This window comes from Monopterus albus, unplaced genomic scaffold, assembly GCF_001952655.1.
Source record: "Monopterus albus unplaced genomic scaffold, M_albus_1.0 scaffold133.1, whole genome shotgun sequence".
Lineage (NCBI taxonomy): Eukaryota > Metazoa > Chordata > Actinopteri > Synbranchiformes > Synbranchidae > Monopterus > Monopterus albus.
Window position 1 is genome coordinate 1,120,973 of NW_018128013.1, and position 24,038 is coordinate 1,145,010.

Here is a 24,038-nt window from a genome sequence, read left to right on the forward strand (position 1 = left end):
TTACAGATATTACAGTTCCAACTGAAAAGAAGATGTTTAAATGCTAATGTGACTTATTTTTAGACGTTGTCTGTGTCTCTCATAATCATAACTCAGTTTTAATGTTTACATAAACCGATCCAAAAATTGGGTTAGTGACCGGCTGGGTTCTCTCTGCACGTTCCCTTACACTGAATATTTATCAAGATGACTGACTGACAGACTGGCTCACTGCTAAGTGGATTAGGAAGGCATGCATGTATTGACCGTTACTGGCAAACCGACCGCCTTACTGACCGAGCAGCTAAATGACACCACGTGTCCGTGTTCCTAATGTCTGGTCTGGATGAAAGAGAATGATTCATGATGATGCACCTGGTTCACCTAAAAAAAAAAACAACCTGAAAAACTTCACTAAAAACTTGAAATCACGTGTCCACAGTCAAGGTTCAGCTTGTGCACCTTGTTTATGGTTTATTCCTAATGAAACTTCACTCTCCCAAGAATCAGGGACTAGACTGTCTGACAGGTCTGTGTGTGTGTGTGTGTGTGCATGCTTGTATGGCCAGCAGTCAGAGGACTGGTTTCAATAAAGGGCTTTTTGAAAGTTCAGACTTGGCTTTAGGGTTCAGGTTAGAATCAGGTTTAGGTGAGGGTTAGTGGAAGGGCTGGGTGTTAAGCATTTAGTTGCGAGGATAAGGGGCTAGGGAATACTTTATATGAATGAGTGTCCTCACAGAGATAGCTATACAAATGTGTGTCTGTGTGTGTCTGATGGAGAGACAGCAAGAGTGTGTGAGTTAAACTTGGACAGGCAGTGCGGATGCTGTTGGCTGGTCTGTTCTGAAGGAAAGGGGTGGTTGGGTTTGTACTTGTCACACACACACACACACACACACACACACACACACACACACACACAACGCACACTGTGGCTCTGCCTCCTTTTTTCACCTCTAATTGGTCTTCTGGGAGTTGTCAGGGGTCTCACTGGCTATCCGCAAGGTGGCAAAATATACACACACACACACACACACACACACACACACACTAACACAGCCATGCATCAGGAGTAGCAGGAAATGGAGGCGACAGAGGAGAAGAGGTGCCGTGATTGTCACCTGAAGGTCATGAACATTTATCACTGTTTGTAAAGACAAAGAAGGGGAGGCTGGAGAGGAAATATCACGTTGGTCTGGGTTGCTGTTCTAAAATGGGTAAGACTGTCATATGAGTCCTGACTGGTTTAGTAACAAGCCCCCATGGTTTTGGGCATATCGGTTCATACAGTACGTGCCACCTATTTATGAGCCTGTTTAGTTGAAAAAGCCATGGAGCTCTAGCTGTATTGTGTTGGCAGTAGCCTATGGCGTCTTGTGCATGGTGTGTGGAGCTCTCTGGCAGCAGTGAATCACTGATTGTGTTTCTAATTGTACAGCTTTAGTCTCAACATAATTGAATACACTGAGTAGTTTATATTTGTGCTGTACCTGAAGTGGAAGTCACGATTTCATTATAAGTTTATTTTCTGGCTGAACAATTCACACTGGCCTTATTGATGTGGAAAGGCTCATTTGGCATTTGTTCTGAAAAGATGTCATTTAATCCACACTGTAGAATTATGACTGAGGGCTCTCGATGTTAGTCAGACATTTCCTTGAATGCTTCCTACACCAGACAGGACACATGAGTCACTTAGCTGGAAAAATATGGCAGTTGCTCTGGAATGCTAAGATTTCTCCCTGAACAAATTGTGTATACACTAATGCACTACAGTGTAGTGCAGCAGCAGGAAGTCAGACTTTTAAGCTACACACCAAAATGTGAATTAATTTTAGGTACAACAATGGTCAGTCAAAACGTTTGTTAGTCTCAACCAGATAATCCCAGTCCTTTTTGGCTTTGGTCTCCAATTTGAGGTCGGAGCATTTCGTTGAACCTTGCTTACATAGTATTAAAAATAAAAACATTTGTTTGCTTTAAGGGTTTTAGTAAAGACTTTTTTGTATTGTGGATGTGTCCACCAGGCAGATATCTGTCACTAAACATCATAACAACCCATTCTACACTTACGAAAGAACAATTTCATCTAAAATCACCACTATGCTGCATCAGCCTACAATCCTGCTTGAGCCCTGACTGAAAAACTGCAGCTGTCATTCAGTCTGGTGATGCTATGGGGGTGCCACTGGCAAATCAAAAGCACCGTCATCTTGGTAGATTACTTTGTACCGTGTGTGTACTGTTTACTTCATTCTGAGAAAAGATAAAATAATTATTGCCATGTCTGCAAAGGTGTTACATACCACATACCATGTTATTAAGCCTTTAAACACAGTAATCTGTTTCTCAAACTAGATTTACTGGGTTCTTCAACACAGCCTGCTGTGTAGTTTTTCTGTGTCTGTGTTCACATTGCAAAATTTAGTGCTCAGTTCCAGATTTTGTCAGATCTGATGTTTTTGTATTGGTGGTTCATGTTTAAATAATATGTGTCTAACTCCTAATCAGCCACACGTGTAGATTTGACTGGAACCTGAGCTATGTGCATACAAGAATGACAATGTAATTTTTGTGGCAGCCAAACTGTGCAGTTCCCTTAAAACTGCTTTGTTTCGATATGTTCCTTCCAGCTTGGCTTGATCAGAATCTTTTTTTATAAACATGCAACAAATTTGTCCCGATCCCTGTCACTGTTGCTTTCATCCATGTTAATTTTTAGTGGTAAGTAATGAAAACCATGTGAATTCGATCTGACTGTTCACACAGTCAAAAAGCTGACCTAAACGTTCCTCCACCAGCCTTTCCTTTTCTAATCTAATCTTAGCATGACTAATTACTGCTTTATCTCTCTTTGTTTATATTCAATTACTGCAGTTGCTGCATTTTCACTAAAATGATATGAAATCCTTGAATGCTTGAAAAAACAGGTACATTTTGAATTCCAAAACACTTTGGTATGCTTTGTAAAAAAAAAAAGTCCACAGTGTGTATATGATTTTTAGTAACCTGCCCAAAATGTGTAAAAACATTGGTGTGGTCCTTTTACAACGATGAGCTGTTGAAATTTTTATTTTTCTTGAAGACCTCAGACTATGTGAGGGGCTTGGGAGTATTTTTTGGCCTGTGGCATGCCGTTACTGGGCCACTGGGCGGCCACTGTGGAGGACGCTGTTTTCTGCCCTACCGGTGGCTTATGAGCCACAAAAACAGGTTGAACTAGGCAGCTCTCAGAAGGCAGCCTCCGCCAAGGGCAACTCGCTTTCTCCATATTGCCATTAAAGCAGTAGTCCCATGACAGTTTGACCCTCATATATTATTGCTTGACCATGAAAACCTAATGTTGTTATTTGGAATAATGTTGATATCAAGTTATTTAGTGTAATTCAATTCAGTTTTATTTTTAGGCTATACGGCCAATTCACAACAACAATGGCACAGTGAGGTGTAGACATTACAGTATTATAGGGAAAACCTGACAAATCCCCCTTGAACATGCATTCAGGAAAAACAATAGGAACTACTGTGCTCTGAATAAGAGGTGGCTTCCTGCTAATAGAGTCAGACAAGGAGCACTCATAACCATAGACATAGAGTATATATATATATACAGTATATATATATATATATATATATATATATACTGTATATATACTGTATATGTTTATGCTCACAACTCCGAAAATGTCATAACAAATTTGAAACTTCATTTATTTGGATAGGCTGACCACATATTCTCCATGGAAGTGGTTACTTTGTGGCCTGAAAGAATGTCAAAACTTAATAAAGTGGCATAATACCAGTCTTATAGATGAAAATGTTGATAGCTTTAAGCCTGGCTCTAAATCTTTGCCATCAGGCTCTCACCCGGCTGTTGCTGCATAGAGTAGATCTTTTCCCAGCTGTCGGCTTGCTGGGATCCCTCAGTCCTCGGGGTGGACTGAGTGACAGCATTCAGTTTCCTTTGACAATGAATGGGTAGCTGTCACTGGCCCAGGGATTTGTCTTCATATGTGCTCGGAGTATTCAACAGCACAGCCATGTACTTTGGCCACAAGGGGGCTCACATACAGTCAACAGCCTTTCCAAAACTCACAGTGGTGAATAATCTTTAAATATATCCCTGTATCCAAATTATGATATGGATCACCATCAAAACCTAATCAGTTATTCCATGGCCCATACCCTACCTCTCCAAAATATTTCATCCAAATCTGCTTTTGAGTTATGCTGTTAACAAACAAATACGCAAACAAACCACCAAATGCCAGCAACATACAGTGCATCCAGAAAGTATTCACAGCACTTAACTCTTTCCACATTTTGTTAGGTTCCATGATGGATTAAATCCATTATTGTTCTCAAAATTCTACAAACAATACCCCATAATGACAACATGAAAAAAAGTTTGTTTGAAATCTTTGCAAATTTATTAAAAATAAAAAATGAAAAAAATCACATGTACATAAGTATTCACAGCCTTTGCCATGACACTCAAAATTGAGCTCTGGTGCATCGTGTCTCCATTGATCATCCTTGCGCATTTCTTTGTGGAGAGAGGAGAACCTTCCAGAAGGACAACCATCTCTGCAGCGCTCCACCAATCAGGCCTGTATGGTAGCGTGGCCTGACAGAAACTACTCCTCAGTAAAAGGCACATGGCAAAAAAAAGTTGTGGGGATGTGTTTTTGAGTTTGCCAAAAGGCACCTGAAGGACTCTCAGACCATGACAAACAAAACTCTCTGGTCTGATGAAACAAAGATTGAACTCATGTCTGGAGGAAACCAGGCTCACCACCTGGCCAACACCATCCCTACAGTGAAGCATGGTGGTGGCAGCATCAAACTATGGGCATGTGTTTCAGTGGTGGGAACTGGGAGACTACTCAGGATCGAGGGAATGATGACTGCAGCAATGTACAGACACATCCTTGATGAAAACCTGTTCCAGAGAGCTCTGGACCTCAGACTGGGGTGACGGTTCATCTTTCAACAGGACAACGACCCTAACCACACAGGCAAGATAACAAAGGAGTGGCTACAGGACAACTCTGTGAATGTCCTTGAGTGGCCCAGCCAGAGCCCAGACTTGAACCCTCTGGAGAGATCTGAAAATGACTGTGCACCAACGCTCCCCATCCAACCTGATGGTGCTTGAGAGGTATTGCAAAGAAGAATGGGAGAAACTGCCCAAAAATAGTTGTGCCAAGCTTGTAGCATCATACTCAAAAAGACTTGAGGTTGTAATTGGTGCTAAAGGTGTTTCAACAAAGTGTTGAGCAAAGGCTGTGAATACTTATGTACATATGATTTTTTTTGTTTATTTTTAATACATTTGCAAAGATTTCAAACAAACTTTTTTCACATTGTCATTATGGGGTATTGTTTGTAGAATTTTGAGGACAACAATGAATTTAATCCATTTTGAAATAAGGCTGTAACCTAACAAAATGTGGAAAAAGGTAAGCGCTGTGAATACTTTCTGGATGCACTGTATGTTGCTGTTTCTGTCATCCACGGGTTACAGTGGTAAACAAAGAAGAATGAATTGAAAATCAGTTATCTACAGAGAGAAAATTAATCTGCTGTGATTGTGCTGCTGGCTTTTTGATGGTTTGAACTTATAACAGTGCTTTTTAAAAGCACTTTAGTGACACACACTCAAACACACACTATAATAACTAGACAATGGGGGAAATCACTTGAACCAGAAAACCAGATTTTTCTATGGCAGAATAATAAAGTGGTGAGGCTCATTAAAAACCAAGTGAAGGCAAAATCAGTCTCCTGCATGTTGTTCATGTGATTCAATTAAAGCCTTTTCATAAAGCACCAAGTTAATAAGACTAATGCCATACTTGCACAGTGAAAGGGCAAGAGACAGAACAAATGAGTGAGAATGCTTTGTGAAAAAAAAACGTGTAGTGCTCATGATTTTGTTCAATCCAGTTGTGTCAATATTTATTGCAGGATATGATGATACTTATGGTGTACACTTAAATGACCCAGATAAGGTGATTTCATTGAGATAGAACAATTGTACTGCTTCAGTCACCGTCATGGCCAAAAATATCGCCACCCCTGCATTTCTGTCAGATAATGCACTACTTCTCCCAGAAGATTGTTGTAATCACTAACTCTTTGTTATTCTCATGTTTATTTCTTTTGTTTGCATTTGAACAACACAAAAAGCCAAGAGAAAAATGATAATCTGATACATTCCAAACAGAACTCCAAAGATGGACTGGGCAGAGTTATTGACACCCTCAGCTTAATATTTGGTAGCACACCCTTTGGGCAAAAAAAAATTCTTTATCAATTGTTTCCTGTAACCATGGGGGAGTTTCTTCCGCCTCTACTGGAATTTTGGACCACTCTTCTTTTGCCAACTGCTCCAAGTCTCTCAGATATGAAGGCCTCATTCTCCCAGCTGCTGTTCTGAGATCTCTCCACAGGTTTTCTATGGGATTTAGACCTGGACTCATTGCTGGCCACTTCAGAACTCTCCAGCTCATTGTCTGAAACTATTTCTGATGCTTTTTGAAGTTGTGTGGAATGTGTCAGGTTTGGCTTTTTTCTCTGCTTTTTTTGTGTTATTCCAATTGAAACTAGAGAAATAAACATAGAAATACCAAAGACTTTGTGACTGCAATAATGTTCTGGCAGAAGTGGTGCATTATCTGACAGAAATGCAGTGATGCCGATAGTTTTGGCCATGACTGTGGTGTATATTGATGACTGTGTCAGCAGTTATTTTACAATAACTGATGGTTGATAACCACTGTTTCATGTCAGGGCTGCATCCTAGTCATGAAAATGTGAACGAATATGGTGGATTATCTTTGAAATCAAACACTAAATGACTAGTGCATGATAAGTGTAGTGGTTCATGATCAGGTCTGTTTTCCCTTAATGAATAGCCTTAAAGAGGCACACTTTATTGTTCAAAAGTCTTTGTGAATACTAAAACTGCGACATCGATCAGCATAACCAAAGTGTTGCCATGCCATGTCAGCGGAATTAAATGGGTTATATATGTATGGAAAGCAGCTCAGATAAAAAAGAGCATTATTTTTGCTTGTTGCAGCAAGACACTGACAGAGCTACGTGTGGGAAGATGAAAGCACATTTCCTTTCAATGTTGTAATTGCTGTGTTAGCGGTCCTTCCAGATCCTTTGGTGTGAATGTGTATGGATTTATTGATTTGGTGCAGTTTTTAAGTGTATAAAAGGCAGCATTTGAGGCATGTTGTTCAGATGGTACAACCACTGAGTCAGCGATTGGTCTGATTTTTGAGGGAAATTGTTCCAAACACCATGCATACATGTCACAGCTGTGTTCACTCTGAAGGATCTGCATTGTTGATTAATTATAGCCAGTGCCTTAAACACTGCTGTAAGCCCGTTCTGCTGTCCTTACAACTACAGACAACCTGCTCCCAACCAAGACGATGTGTTATTTCATGTGAAAACAGCATTAACCTGTAAAAGTAATTCCCAGTGAAAGCTCTGTTCTCTTGGTGTTATATTTACATCCATCTCATCAAGGAGAGGTGGAAATAAAAGAGAGAAACATTATGTATATATATGTGGCTTAAACATTCCTTCCAGGTTCAACCAAATGAAGATTAAGTAAGTAAAAATAAAGGCTAAACTGAATCAAAACCTAATAAAATTACATAACAGATGTAATGTTTAAATTATGCTTTAGTGTCTAATGAGGTTAAGCAAAAAAAAATTCTAAACATTAGTTATTTTAATTGTATCAATCATGTAATCAACATTTATGATATATATCTCTATATATGCTATGGCAATTTTTTATTTTTATTTATTTATTTTCAAATATCAAACATTTTGTCTTAAGCCTGGCTTAAGACAAACTGTTCCCTCTTTACAAATCTAGCAGACACAAAGAAACATTAGCATTTATTTGGAGTGTTATATTGACTTTCCTTTTAGATCTGTTTTGGTCTCCACCATCTTCTGAGAAAAGTATCTAGCTCTTCTGTTTCCAGATGCTCCGCTATGTTCACCAGCTAGTCACCAACTTTGCTTCTTTCTGTTTAGTGCTGATAGGTCGTGTCCATGGATTTATTTGAGCTCTTTTGCTGAAGCTTGCCAATAGCTTCTCACTGGTTTCAGTGATGCTCTGTCTCTGCTGTTATTACAGCCTTTCTGTGGCCTTTTCAGTGGATTTCTGCCTTTGTTGTGTTAATGTGAAATGATGTTGATTTTATTACTTTCTTAAACATCTTTCTCAGACCTTTCTACCTTAAACTTGGAACATTTGTAAACGCATCTTCCTCTCTCAGTTTTGTGTGTCCATCCAGAATAAAACTGCCGTTCCCTTCCCTAAAATGCAACTTTTTCTGTGTAACAACTTGCTGTTGTAATGGGTTTCCATTCTCTATTTTACAGTTGTTGTTTCTTTAATTTACTAGTCACTTTGATTTTGTAGTGTCTTGATCCCTGTGACATTTCCATCAATGGTACTGGGCCCTTATTGCTCAGATAATTCACATTAAAAGCCTTCTAAGTGCTTAAAGGCCATAATGCTTTAACAATGTTAAAGCTAGGTTTTGATGTGAACCATTTGCACAAATGGAGATGGCGGTTTTTCAGTGGTGGATGAAAAATGGCAAATCAGTAGAACCCATCTGATTTAGTGAATGAAACCAATATTTCAACACCTCAAACATTTGAGTTTGAATGCCATTAACTTAAAATCTCAAAACGCTCAATAACAGCAGACTAGAAGCTGGAATTCATTATAGAATGAAAATAGTATTTTCACATTAACCATGTTTTACACTGCTAGATGACCCAGTGTAAAAATATACTGAATTTGTTAATGTAATCTAATACTTCATACACAAGTACAGTATCACTGTTACTGCTTGGCACTATCAATATACAGCCAATGTCAACAAAGAAATGCTATGGAGATTGTATCTGTATCAATGTTACGTAACCTAATTTTTAAGGTTTTTGTGAATCCTTATAAACAAATGGATTTTACAATCAGAAACACTTATTTATATATCACACATCTCTGTTAAATCCATTAAAGGAAGGGAAAGGACAGCATTTTACTGATCCCACATAAGTTACTCCTAAATGACAGGAAAGAAATGTAGTTTCAAGCTAATGCACTTATTCGATGCTCCTTTTACAGGTTTGCATTGCAACAGACCTGAGTTGCAAAAGAGTGAATAAATCCAGTGACCTACAGTACCACTAAGACTATTGTGCTGCAGCTGTAAATGGTGTTTAAGGAGCTGCTGGTTTACCACAACTTGATTTGCATACATTGCATACATTTCCAAATCAATAGGGTCAAAGCTCTTCACTCCTACATGAAGCAGTCCAAATGCCAAGCAATCCATAAACTGCCCTCACAATGCAGCCTTATTAAATGTGGACCTCAGTGTTGTGATGTTTAGCCCAGCCATGTACTCATCTCTGTCTCTCTTACAGCTTCATTTTCCAGTCATAAAGAACCTGAAGGACTATGACTGATAGACCCATCTCCCAGTTCAAGGTGATCCAGCTGGGGAGATAGAACATTTGTGACGTATACATTCCACACATTTTCTGAAAAATGAGGACTATTCTACTGGGCGTCGTATGGCTTTGTATGGGCCTGTCCCTGGATGCACTGTCTTTGACTGGACAGAAGATAGAGACAGTAGAAACAGCGATCAGAGGAGAGAAGCTGCTCAAAAGAGTGAGAAGAGGCTGGATGTGGAACCAGTTTTTCCTGCAGGAGGAGTATACAGGCAGTGACTACCAGTACATTGGCAAGGTAAGAGATGTGCCACTGCCGTCTAATTTTTGGTTATGCTGAATGTTGACATAGTCCCATATGACATTAAATGAAAGCCCTTTGATTAGCTGAGAAGACATTAATTCCTGCAAGCATGATGAATTACCACTGATCATGATTATTACAAATTTGTTTAAAAGTCTATTTAATATTTAAAGTGAGGTCATGTAACTTGTGAAAGAAGAAATAATACAGTCTCCTGCACCTATAGAAAAAGATGAATTCATAAACAGTTTTTAAAAAATACCCTGGGATGGTTCAATATACTCTAGGATTTTGCTGCTGCAGCCTAACCTGGCCTGATACAGTATGACCAGTCACTTATTGTAGCTAATGTTAGCTTTTGTTTCAGAGAGATATTGTTGTGTTACTGACATTTGTTTTGTAGCTCTTCTCAAGCTACTGGTACACTATGTTTCAACATCAGCATTACCCCATAGTTATCACAGGCCACAACGGCCGCTCTTCAATGCCTTGCTTTGAAACATAGTTGTGGTAATAAGATTAGCACAATTTACACACACACACAGATAGATAGAGAGAGAGATGAATTCATGAAATGAGTTCTGCTCAACTCTTTAGATGGTGTTGTGTAATGATTTCATGGCCCGTAAATTTACTGTGTAGTTGAGTCTCTTGATCTACAGCAAACTGATGTTTTCAGCAAGTCCTGATGCAGTTTTTGCAACACTAAACAGCAGAACTACTTGGTGAACACAGCGGAAATTTAGTAGCTAAGCGGAAACCTAAACTGAGCTATACAGAAGCCGTTTTCACCAGAGGTATAGTGCTGTTTGTTGAACTACCAGACCACACCTGTGACATGCACGGTTAATTTGTGGCTCATCTTCAGGGCCATGTAAACACTTTTCCTTAGGTGACAGTTTTATTCATATTAAACTTGTATACCAGCCTGTCAGCTGTAACTGCCCACATGCTAAAATGTTGAACTGATGTCATCCTCTGCTGTGGCAGAATAACAAATAAGTAGCCATTTGTCACATAGTGAATTTTATAGCCATAACTAGGACATCACCTCCATGAGGAGCAGGTTCCACCCAAAGTGTGAAAAATGGACATTTGTCCTCCAACCACCTTCCCCAGTTGTCATGACCAGTCCTCAAATGCCTACTAAATCGATTTAAAAAATTGATACTCTCCATTCCAGTGTTAAACTGACTCCAAAACTGATTATTCACTGAGCTACTACTGCTTCATGTTGTCCTGTAGACCTACAGCTGATCACTCACAGGTAAAACAGTCTGTTTAAATCCCAGCATCACTTTAGTTAAATGTAAAGTCTGTTTCTGCTACTGATCTGCACATTTGATGTTTCAACACTAAACTGTGTTGCTGTGAGCAGTCCATGTTATGTAAAAAAAGAAAAAAAATCAAAGGCACCTTTGAAAAATAGTAAAAAGCTTTGGTTCTCTCACAATGAGAATTAAAAACTATACATATTCAAAATGTGGGTTACAGCCCACACGTAGAAGCAAAGAGCTGCCTTTGTCTAGATGTTTTCCCTTAAGTAAGACAGTAGTAAACACCTGGTCATAACAGGGAACCAGTCATCCCATTCATGGCTAAACACCAGCAGGTGGGCTCATAGGGAACCAAAGATCATGCACATATAAGCCCTAGCTGGAAGAGATGACTGCACAAAGATAGACCTGGAACTAAAACACACGGACACAAACAAAACATGACCCACATCAAATACAAAGCACATACAAATGTACAAAAAATAAACGATGTACATTTACAGAAAAGGACTAAAGTCAGTATCATTGTTCAGCCCTGGATAAGTCCTACAGTTAATGTATATGGAAGGTTTCTCTCCTTGAGGATGTCAGGATTATTGTTATATGGATATTTAAAAGGCCTAGCCATAGTACAGTTAACGTTGTCTTTCCTAATTGCACTTTTATGTTCAGAAACTCTGTCTTTAAGTCATCTCTTAGTGCAGTCTATATAGAAGCAACCAGAAGTACAGGATAGGCGATATACAACAAATGTAGTGTTACAATTAATGAAGGGTTTTATATCATATATTTTATGGGTCCTAAAATCCCAAAATTGTTAACATTTTTTAGGATAGCACAGTGACTGCAGAAACCACATTTATAAGTACCCTTCGAAGACAGAGGAAGCCAAGTACTATTACTATTACTATCATGACTATGTACTAACTTGTCTTTCACTGTGGGAGCTCTGCTAAAACGGATCCTGGGAGGACCTGCAAAAACTTTCTTTAGGGTGGGATTACTTTTAATTAGGTTCCAAATGGAATATAATATTCTTTTATGGAATAAGCTAAAGAACTATATTAAGTGACAAAATGTGCTTGTGGACTATCAGAGGATTTTCTTTACAGATCTAGAAACAAACTGAGCTCTTTTTATGAGCATCTTGAATGACTTTAGTTTGATATCATCTCTGTGCAAAACGCTCTGTTGTTACTGTGGCCTGCTTTTCAAACTCCTGATCCTTATCACAAATACAGTGCAGATGTAGAAATTGTCCAAAAGGAATATTGTTTTTATCTGTCATTTTTCTACACACTAGGTTTGAGACAGCCATCCCCTCCCTTGGAAATAGTAAGATGTAAGAAATTGATATTATTCCTTGAATAATCAATACTTAAAAATTCCATTGTTAGTGTTCAAAAAGCCGTAAAAGAATAAAAGTTCCTGTTTAGAGCCTGACCAATACAGCAGAATATCATCAATATAACGAACCTACCAGTACCTTTGACTTTTTTTCTTTTTTGCATCTGCTTATTTTTGGTCCTTTTGGCAAAAAAGCCCCTTCGCTAACTTTGTTGGGAACTTCCTGAGCTCTCTGGCATCTTCTTTTCTGTTTTACACAACCACGTTATGTGATTGGACAAAACACACAGCCTTTTATAAACTAAGTTGGCAGTTTATTAGGTACACCAAGCTGAAACTAATGCAGTCTAATACTTAGGGCTGGATATTGATACTGATCTCTCAATTCAGTTCGTTTTTGATTCCCTTAATTTTGAGTTGATGAATTGATAACTTATACATTTAAACAAGAATTGCAGTTAATGCAGCCCTACTAATATGGTCCTGCAATAACTGCACCTTTCTGAAAATGATAATGTTCTGTTATTCTGTGCCATATGTCTTTGGGTTGTCCGTCCAACCATCCGTCCTATGACTTTTTAACACAATATCTCAGGAACACCTTGAGGGAATTTCTTCAAATTTGGCCCAAGTGTCCACTTGGACTCAAGAATGGAATGTATAGATTTTAGTGGTCATAGGTCAAAGGTCACTGAACTTGAGTCCATCCCATTCTTCAGAACATCTTGAGGGGATTTCTTCAAATTTGACTCAAACATCCACTTGGATTCCAGTCCTCTCTGCTCCTCTGTAAAAATAGTTTGAGATGTTTCTCAATGGAAATTATTCATTAGAATCACACAGTGTAGTGATAAGATTAATTTTGCCAAAAAAAGTACAATACAATACTATATGTTTTCTCAGATCACATGCTGAGAAATGTCTGAGCATACTAATATGTAATGACTCCTGTGGTGGATGCTTTAGGGGCAGAAACTGTGACAATGAGGACCTTATGTTAATTGTTTTTTAAAGTTCAGAAGTGGAAAAGGCTTAAAAGTGTCTAAGCTCTTGTAGTCACTAACCTCTTTCAGCCATGCACCCCTAGCCAGGAATTTGCTAGCTATTTCATGTCTAGTCGTAACACCTGAACAAAGTCCCGTGTCATGTAGCCGGCAAATTATTACCAGAAATTTTACCTGCACTGTCTGAAATCACTCCCTACTCACTATATAATGAGTTCACCATGCTGTAATGGTGTCTGAATGCTGAGTTTGTAAATCTATCCACCATATTTTGCACTCAGAAATTTTACAATAGAAAGTAGTGTACGTGCCATGTGCACTACTTTCTGCTAACAATCCCACAATACAGTGCCCCTCTGGCCAAGAAAGCTCAAACACACCTCTACGTCCTCCACAAATTGAGGAGAGCCAGTTCCTGGGGAGGCGACAGTGGTGTGGTGTGGTGGGTAGGGCAGTTGTCTCCCAACCGGAAAGTTGAAGATTCAACTCTTGGTGCCTGCAGTCCACGTATTGAAGTGTCCTTGGGCAGGACACTGAACCCGCCATTTTGCTGTGATGGTGGCACATATGCACGCCTTGGCTCCAAACATAATTTTGTTGTACGTGTCACAGTGACAATAAATAAATCTTTTTCTTCCTTGTTCTATCAGATGGAAAATTATCATCAGCTGTTAGTGATGATGCAAAATAATGATGATTTGTATGTGTCCTAAATCACTGTTTTATGTTCACTATGGAGTGAACTACTTAGTGTACATTATATAGGGAGTAGGGAATGAGTGAATGGGGAGTGATTTCTGACACAACCCTGGTTCTTACCGGTTACATGTCTGTTTTGAAGTGGTCAAGTTGAAGTGCCAGTAAGGGCACGGTTAAGGTGACGACAGTACTACAACACAACATACAACATGTTCTCTGTTTTGATTGTCTACTATATCCTGGCTAACGCTGCTCCCTCTTTTCATTCATTCTCTGGCTTGCTCGACCACTCTGTCTTAGTGAAATTAGGCAGTGAAATTTGGGCATAAATTTAAAAAGAATGTAGCATCACTAGCTTGTACAAAGTGTATGTTGAACTGGTGCAGTTTAACAGCGTCGGCTCATGCAGAATGAATGGAAATTGGTCCTGTACCTGTATAGGAATCAGAGAAGAAGAAGTTACTAACAAGATAAATAGTAACCAGTGTTTCACGTGATGGTGGATATTGCATGAACTGTACCCGTCTAGGTCCTTATATGTTCGTGTACAGCAGATCTATGTCTGAAAGCCAAAAAGGCAACTGCTACACGGCTACATGGAGCCCATAAATTCATGGCTGCCTTGTTTGAAAGTGGCTACTGACTCAGCGCCTTACTGAGGCACTTCATGGTGATTTTTCATATAGTCACCCATCTGTATTTGTACTTTTTACAGAACATAAGTAGGTTTTACACTACTATACAAAAACTAATATTTATAAATGGCATTCACAACCCATATGGTAACTGATTGAAGCCATCGTTCTGCTAAATAGAAGGTGTAGACTAGTCCTTTTAGGAGCAGCTTTTACTTCGCAGATTATAAATGTGTGTTCTCCTCAGTGGGATGTGTAGTTTTTCAGGCACTGTCATCATGTTAATTAATGACTGTTAGGAATGAATGACTGGCATCTATCAACATACAAGTGAACACAGTAAGTGCCACATACAAACATTATGTGTTGGAAAAAGCATATTTACAAATTAGTGATGTTTAAGAGTCTTTGGGTTTTATTCATTCGTTCACTGATACGTGGGGCCTTTAGTGAAGCTGTACATGAAATCTGCTTGTTGCACTTGGTATAAGGTGTATGATGTTTACCTTGTGCAGAGGCAGTAGGCTCATGTAGGGATTTTCCATCTAACTGGTTGCTGTGTTTAATATCTAGAAGAGACTGTCACTCGTAGGCCTATTAGCGAAGTTAGCACACAGTGCAGCATGATGATAGTTAGAGCTTTGCTGTTTGATCAGTAGCCAGATGCCGGGAGGTATTGTGCTGCTCTGTATCAAGGCTGCTGTCTGACAGCACAAAAACAAAGTAAGCTTTGAAACAAACAACAGTTTGCCATGATTGAGGTAAACACAGTGAGAAGCAAGGCAGAGAGAGCAGGCTTTTCCTTCCTGCTGGGGTTCCCTGAACTGCAGGGGTCTGCTGGGTGCTTCATATATGCTTCAGTGACAAAAGTATAGATTAGAGTCAGTTTGGCAGGGACAAGGAAGTATTTAGCAGAGGCAAAAATATGGTTAGGCAAACATTAATGCCATCGGTTTAGTCCTGATACCATGGAGTACAGACATTTAACAACTGTCTAGTATAGAAAATGTATCCATGTCTAATCCAGTTTATTATGGCAGTTACACAGCCACATAGCAAGTACTATCGTCTTGATATAAATATGTTACATGCAAGTACAGACACATAACAACAAACAGCATTTGCAGCAAAGCTGAGTTTGTCGTACTCTGATCCATGACTGGAACCCAAACCCCATTGTTTAGAGTAAAAAAAAATACCAGTAGCTTCTTGCTTGTGTAATCTGTGTGTGTTCATGTGCAGAGATAACTGTGTTCATTCAAAACTTAAAAGATAATACTGGTCTAATACAACCTGGGTCTTAATTTGGTAGTTTGGTCCATGATTCCTGTGGGTCATTACATTGTACTCATATAGTACTCATCAACACCATCAGTTTAAGGCCTGACTTCCTGCCATAGTATTCCAATGCGCTCAGGGATTATTACTGACCTTTGTGCTGACCATTAGTTTCACCTCTAGATAAAGTTCTTTAGATCTGATCATCTGACTGCTGATGTTTCCTGACCTGTTGGACTTTGGTTCACAGATCTCAGCAGTTAAATTGGTGATTATGGTGTTATCATACTGATTTTATAACACAAGTGATGAAAACCAGACTCCAGTTAAAACAAACCAGAATCAAATCATCCTTTACCTGCTGGTTGCCAAAACTGATTGCCATGACAAGATATATCATAAGAAAATCACACCTTGAAAACAAACAAGCAGTCAGGGTCAAACATGAATTTGCAAACTCAGTCATGTGGTTGAAAAGTAAAATTGGGAGACTCCATGTTTGAGAGACAGTAGTGTTTTTAGAGAGCACTAAAAATGTCAGCAGATGTAAATGACACATGAGCATTCTTCCCACAGCAAGAACCTAGTCTTTGTGTATTAACCCCCACATCAGCTCAATCCTCTGTTATTTGTGGAAGCACCAATCACAAACTAAGTAGGCCCCATTAGCTCCATTGCAACCTTCTCTGCTGTAAAGTTTTTCAATGAAGTTACAAATGGCAATGAGCAGAGAATGTCTCTCTGTTGTACAATACCTTATAAATGTGATACCATTGTCAGCATGAATATGAAAAACCAGCAGAGACAGCAGTATGGTATGGTAGTTGAGACACTGATCTGGAACACAAGAACTCCCCGAATCATACATTGCTGTGAAAATGTACTGTGGTGAAATGTCCGCAGGCTTCGTCAGCTTGTGTTAGGTGAACGTATGGAGGTGTTGCAGCCCTGCAGACTGACAGATCAAATCAGACTGAACACTGCTGGAGAGAACAGTCAGTGAGGATCAAAAGTCAGGGCGAGAGAAAGGGAAAGAAAAAGAGTGAGGGGGATGAGAGAAAAGGGAAGCAAAGCAAATGAGGAAAGAGGAGAAAATGTAGGTTTTGTTGTAAAAAATATTCAGAGAAGGTGTTGCTGACTTGAGGAGGGTAGGTAGAACAAAAGAACAACAGGAAAGAAAAACAAACAACAAAGTCAGCTTTAAGAAGACAAAGAGGTGAAGGACAGCAGAAAACAAAAATATTCAGAGAAACAAAGTTGAAATGTGGAATACTGCAGGACTATTCAAGAAAAGTGAAGGCAAGCTGTTTCCATTCAAAGCTAAATAGAAACAACAGGCATTAGTACACTTTCCTCATGTGTGAAGCTGAATATTTGATACCAAAATGATATAGTAAATACTGATGTTATTTGATATTTCAGTCTATAAATAATAAATAAATTAGGCTTGGCCTCCTGTGCTGAATGAATTTGTTCACTTTGCACAATAATTTGTATATTGCAATCCAGAACAGTAGATGAGTTGTAGTTTTCTTCTACATAGTCCAAGTGGTAAAGTATCTTGCCATGTAAACTGTTTTGTGCCAAGTTGTTGGTATATCCCTGCATTTTCTTGTTGCTCCCAGTGTTGGGGAAGCTAATTTGAAAGCAGAGCTTGGCAAGCTACCAATTGCTTCTCTCTGAAAGAAGTTGAACTACAGCAAGGCTACCCTAGGTGGAAATCTAGTTTGGTTAACTAAGCTACCATTAAAATATGAACAGCCCATTTACCAGAAGTTAGACTAACTGAACTGAAGTCAGCTGACCTGCTGTGACCTAGTCTGCTGCAGAGGTGACTGTCAGTGTAGTGGCTGTTGGAGGCAGAAGAGTCAGGAATCATGAGGATGGATTTCGTTTCTACTGTACTGTCAGAACTAGCTGAGCCTCCTTGTGTACAGCAGAACATAGAGCAATAACTACACTTCTCATAAGGAGGTTTGTCTAGTAAGTTCCTCAAGCGCAAGCTCACAGTGCACCCTAGTGACACAACGTAGAATAAGAAGATATACTGAACACAACGCACCCCCTTTACTTAAGCAATTGTTCTTCCTGTAACAGAACAGCATTGTATATAACACGATTCATCAATAACATACTTCTTTCGAACCATAGCACATAACACCTTAAGGCTTGGCCAAGAAGAAGGAAACAGAGCTTAATGCCCATCTTAACCAGTTACTGTTAGTAAACGGTGTATTTCAACTGAAATGCTCGATTCAGCATTATTACAGTAACCACAAGCATTTAGATAGTTCTTCTAGTTCTGTCAAGTCTCATAGTCCTTGAGCCAGGTAGGCTGCTTTCATGCCCTGATCGTGTGGCTTTCAGTTGCTTGAGCAGTTCCAAGCTTCCTTGGGAACCAGTCTTTGGTGAAGCTGGCATTTTGGAAACTGAGGCCAAGTGCGAAGTGTGCCAGATTTTCCATTGTTTAGGATGTAGGTGCTTGATCCCACTTGTTTCTTGATCCTGGAAGGCGCGCTGAGTTTCTGATGTCCGTTATGTGCATGTACAGGCTTATGCACACTCTCTCCCTGTGAATGAGGGAGTGCACGCTGCCCTACTTACGTAACAGTATTGTTTCATGTGAGACCAGCACAAGGACATTCTGCAACGCACTCAGTTATAGAGGTGGGAAACTCTGGCAAACTCACGATTCGATTCCGATTTTTGGTGTCATGATTCGATTCAGAAGGATTTTCAATTCAAAAGTCTATATTTTGGCTTTTGCGCTAGTTTACTGTGCATCATACAACTGATTTCTGTCCTGAGCTGCTGTTGAGCGAACTGGTTCTGATGAGCATCAAATCCAAGTAGTTTACATACTGCTACCCAGTGGTTTGTTAAGTACTTTATAAGTTCATAAGGTAAAATTAGCTCCACTTTTACCAGCATCAAATGTGATGAACCCAGTAATACATTAAAAATTATAATCTAGTAATATAAATGTGCTAATCTGCATAATACTCTTACTTTTGGTACTTTATGTTAGTTTTTGATGCTACTACTTTTGTGCTTTTATTTAAGTAATATCTTGAATTCAGGACTTTTAGAATATTTTCACACTGTGGCACAGCTACTTTTACTTCAGTAAGTAGTCTGAGTAGGCTGCTTCTTCCACTGCTGGTTTTTGGTAGCTGGTGTGTGTTGTAAAGGAGGCGGGAGAACAAAGCAAAGTGGTTGGTTATGTTGTTGTTGATGTCAACGTTACGTCTGCAGCAGTGACAGCGTCTGTGCTGCAGCCTTTTACTATTGATGAATATTTTCACACTGTGGCAAAGCTACTTTTACTTCAGTAAATAGTCTGAGTAGGCTGCTTCTTCCACTGCTGGTTTTTGGTAGCTGGTGTGTGTTGTAAAGGAGGTGGGAGAACAAAGCAAAGTGGTCGGTTATGTTGTTGTTGATGTCAACGTTACGTCTGCAGCAGTGACAGTGTCTGTGCTGCAGCCTTTTACTATTGAAGAAAGCCAGCATGATCCAAAATGGGCACAGGCAGTAGGCAGAGATAAACGAGACAGGTGGTCTGCTGTGTGATTCAACAAACCTGCACAGTACACATCATCATAAGTAAAACAGAGGAGGTGCAAAGACCACTGTGCTATGAACATCGATAGGTCCTTTTTATGGAGAGCAGTGTTGTAAGGGCCTAATGGTCAATACGTAATGTATGCTTCCAGCCACACAGATACAGTATGTCCTCCACTTTCCAGACACATGCCAGAGCCTTTTTTTCGACCATTAAGTATTTTCTCATGGCCGGAGTCTGCATTCGTGATGCAAATACTACAGTAACCTCAGTGTGATCAGGATGCAGCTGTGTGACTATGGCTCCCGGGCCATAGTCGGATGCGTGCGTTAAAATGATGCTGGGCACAGCCGGGTTGAACAAGGCAAGTGTGGGACTGTCCACAAGTAGCTGTTTCACTGTAAGGAAGCACTGCCAGGCTTTGTCTTTCCATTCAAAGCTTGCTTCATGATGTAGGCAGTATTGCATCTGGTTCCTGTGATGAACTGAATTTGATTGTAGGCTCTCTCCTTTCAGTGTTGCACTTTGTAGATGGTCCCTGCACACTGGTCTCACAGCTGGCTCCACAGAGACCAATGCTACTTGTCCAGTGTGTGTGTATATGTGGGTAAAGCGGGGGAGAACAGCTCGTTTTGATAGGAATCGGGCTGCAGCTTGTTTTCTACCTTACAGTTGGAAAGAGGCACGTTTGTGTTTTAACAGTGTTTCACTCCGACTTACCGATCCAGGAACTTGGAATCTGTGAATATCATAGGAGCTTTACTTTAACATTAGCCCAGCTTCCAAGGCTAATGCAACTTAATTCTACACATTAGTATCTTTGTTAACTAGTTTAGCAAATTCTTTAGCTCTAAAATAGGCCACATTGGTTTTATCTTCTCTCTATCTGCTGTCATTATTAAGATATTAATCCACTCTGGGTGTAACCACCACCTTGATGGTAACCAGAAATAGCCAATCAGTTGATTGATTAGCTTTATGGTCAAATACACAAATGTTTGTTCAAACACTGATTGTTGATTAGCAGGTCATTCCTGTTTAAGATCAAGCCACCTCCGTTCTTTTTTTTTTCAGCATAGAACTCTTGTTGTTGTTGTTGTTGTTACATTCTAATGTCGCCTTTTTTACGTTCATTCGGTGGAAGACGCTCGCTGCACCTAAGTGTTGGTATGGTTGGGAAAACCTCGGTTATGATTTTAACTAATAAAGCAGACACATTCCCCACAGTTGTAGTCTTGACTGATCTTGCAATAAAATCCAGAGTCTGCTTTGTCTGAGACCGAGACCGAAAATGTGGTTGACTCCGAGACGAGGCCAAGACCTTCGAAAAGTGGTCTTGAGACCAAGACCAATCTTGAGTACTAAATGTTAGTATTCAGTCCCTCTTCCATGTTGTACCTGGCTGCATCCAGTATGTACCAATGCCAGTGGTCACCAAAACTACAAAAAATAATTGGGCACATCCATGCACCTTCACTTGTAGTTTAGACTCACATTTGCTGCCACACAGCTTCAGGAAAATAGAGCCCTCAGTGTGTTATGCAGTTGAATGCCCTGACTATCATAATGCTTTCGAAGTACTGTGAGTTGTGAGTATTGAGTATTGTGCTTTTCCCAAGTAAAAACCATCCATTTGTTTCAAGTACCTGGATAAACATTGTATCCTTTTTTTGAGAAGCCTGAATATTTTACCTGGAGTCTGGCACCCCAATGGCCCCGTTTTCTGTCTTTTCAGATTTGACTACTGTCAAGTAAAAGCACAAATTCCTAAAAATAATTTTATTCTTACAGTCATCTTCCATTACTGGGGATGAGATGAAGGAACTGACTTTTTCCAAAGCTGCTGAATGACACTGATTCAAGATGTCATGAGATTTGCTGGATTTTGAGGAGACAAAGACACACCTGCACCCCTGCACATGTACGTTTTGTATTGGGATGACACAAGATGTTTGAGAGCTAGATACCTTAAAATGTGAGTATTTTAGTGAATTGATGCATTAACATAAAAACCAGCACTTTAATGCTAGAGCAACAAGGAACGAAAAAAGGGAAAGCACATTAACTTGATTTAACTTGACTTAGTGAGATCACTTTACCACCTTTGTTGTTACTGCCCTTAAAGCTGGCAGTGAATTCCCGTACCCTTTTCATTTGATATTCTGTATTTGTGCTGAATTGTCACTGCATCTCCTCAATAACATGTTCAACAATTCCTTTAGCTCTGTCACTCAAGAAAAATGTTCTGAGTTTTCCAAAATAATCACTCTCAGAAGTAAAGAGAAAGCAAAGCTGAGTGGAAGAGGAGGAGCTAGAAAAATGGATGATGTGAACTATAGTGGCTCATAATATGTTTATGAGATAGAGGATTATGTGTGTGCTAGACTCAGCAACGCAGGCTGAGACCACACAGCCACAGCCTTTGTTTTTCTTACCACATGGCTTCACTGACTCAAATCTTCCTCTTCATATACAAAAACCATGCAGATAAAGTGTGACCAACCACTCAACACTGCAATGTTATCTTGTGTGTGTGTGTGTGTGTGTGTGTGTGTGGCCTTGTTTTCCTATACTTGTATGGTCAAAATCCGTCACTTCTAGATGCTGGTCCCCATGACATAGTTTGCCAGATGTTACGAAAATGATGGGGTGTAAGGTTAGCGCAGTTGTTGGCTTTGGGTAAGTCTGGAAATGAATGCAAGTCTGTGTAGGGACCCAGTAAGTGATGAAAACAAGGATGTGTGTGTTGGTGTGTGGTTAAGTGGGGGGTTATCAGCAGTGAGCCAGAAAGACCCTGAAGGAAAATAGCTTTTTGCTGTCTTTGAAACATGGTGCAAGTGTAGAAGAGTCTAATTATCCCCCAGTCTCATCAGAGCTGTGTACTATTGTGTTTAGAGTGGTTTAGTTGTTCCCACATTCATCCATCATCCACCAAAAACAGCATGTCCAGCATTACCAGAGAGGTTTTATTAAAATCATTATTCTCTATTAGCGGAATCATTTTAATTCAGTTTAGTGCAGCATATTTCTTTCATACATTAAAATATAGCACAACACTCTTATAGGATTTTAATGCTTGAGAAGAGGGCTTTTTGGCCTGTTGTTAAAAGCTGCTGTAAATATCTGTCATTCGTTTGTCAACCATCTGCCTGTGGGATTTACACCAATGTTACTCATCACAGTCAGCCAGCATTATTTGAGCTTGGAGACTACAAATTAAGAAGAGAAAATGTGTGTTACAAACTGGGGACACCAGATTGAAAGGCACAGTCTAACAAAAAGAGTTGTCTAACAAATTGAGTTGTGGGAAGCGTAGTCTTTTTGTTGCTTGATTCATACCAGGGACTATAGGTACATAAAAATTATGGTTCCATATGCACCTTGGATTTGAAGTCATGGTTTGGTTCGATTCTGATACAGTAAGGGGAGAAAATACATTTTTTTAAATTAAATTAAATTAAATTAAACATAAATAAAATAGAATTAAAAATTGAATATTTGCTGCAAACTATTACTAATAAATGCTTCAATTACCATGGAAAGCAAAGTTTGGACTTCTCTCATTTCTTTTCTTGCAGCAGTGGTGTTCATGTTTGCGCATAAATAAAACAGAATTAAAAATTGAATATTTGCTGCAAACTATTACTAATAAATGCTTCAATTACCATGGAAAGCAAAGTTTGGACTTCTCTCATTTCTTTTCTTGCAGCAGTGGTGTTCATGTTTGCGTGGTGCCATTTCAGATGAGTTAGCAAGTTTGATCCATCCATCCATCCATGTTCGTCCGCTTTATCCGAGACCAGGTCATGAGGGCAGTAGTCTGAGCAGAGCCTCCCAGACTTCCCTCTCCTCACACACCTCCTCTAGCTCCTCAGGAGGAACCCCAAGGCGTTCCCAGGCCAGCCGGGAGACATAGTCTCTCCAACGTGTCCTGGGTCTGCCTCGAGGCCTTCTCCCAGAGGGACATGCCCGGAATACCTCCCCAGGGAGGTGTCCAGGGGGCATCCTGAAGAGGTGCTCGAGCCACCTCATCTGGGTCCGCTCAACGCGGAGGAGCAGCGGCTCTACTTTGAGCTCCTCACGGGTGACTGAGCTTCACAACCTATCCCTAAGGGTGTGACCAGCCACTCTCCAGAGGAAACTCATTTCTGCCGCTTGTAACCGTGATCTCATTCTTTCGGTCATGATCCAAAGTTCATGGCCATAGGTGAGGGTAGGAAGGTAGATCGACTGGTAAATTGAGAGCTTCGCCTTATGACTCAGCTCCTTCTTCACCACAACGAACTGGCACAGAGAGCGCATTACTGCGGACGCCGCACCGATCCGTCTGTCGACCTGCCGTTCCATTTTTCCCTCACTCGTGAACAAGACCCCGAGATACTTAAACACCTCCACTTGAGGGAGCAAATCGCCCCCAACCCGGAGAGAGCAATCCACCTTTTT

At 39.9% G+C, this 24,038-nt stretch overlaps 1 protein-coding gene across 1 annotated transcript in view; it reads left to right on the top strand.

Annotated features, from left to right (window-relative positions):
- Positions 1-24,038, top strand: part of LOC109967642 (cadherin-6-like) — a 114,235-nt gene that overhangs the window by 28,941 nt on the left and 61,256 nt on the right. Inside the window, exon 2 of the mRNA XM_020613370.1 lies at positions 9,460-9,787. Within this exon, the coding sequence (XP_020469026.1) occupies positions 9,584-9,787 (204 nt within the window). The 5' untranslated portion in view covers positions 9,460-9,583. The remainder of the gene's footprint in view (positions 1-9,459; positions 9,788-24,038) is intronic.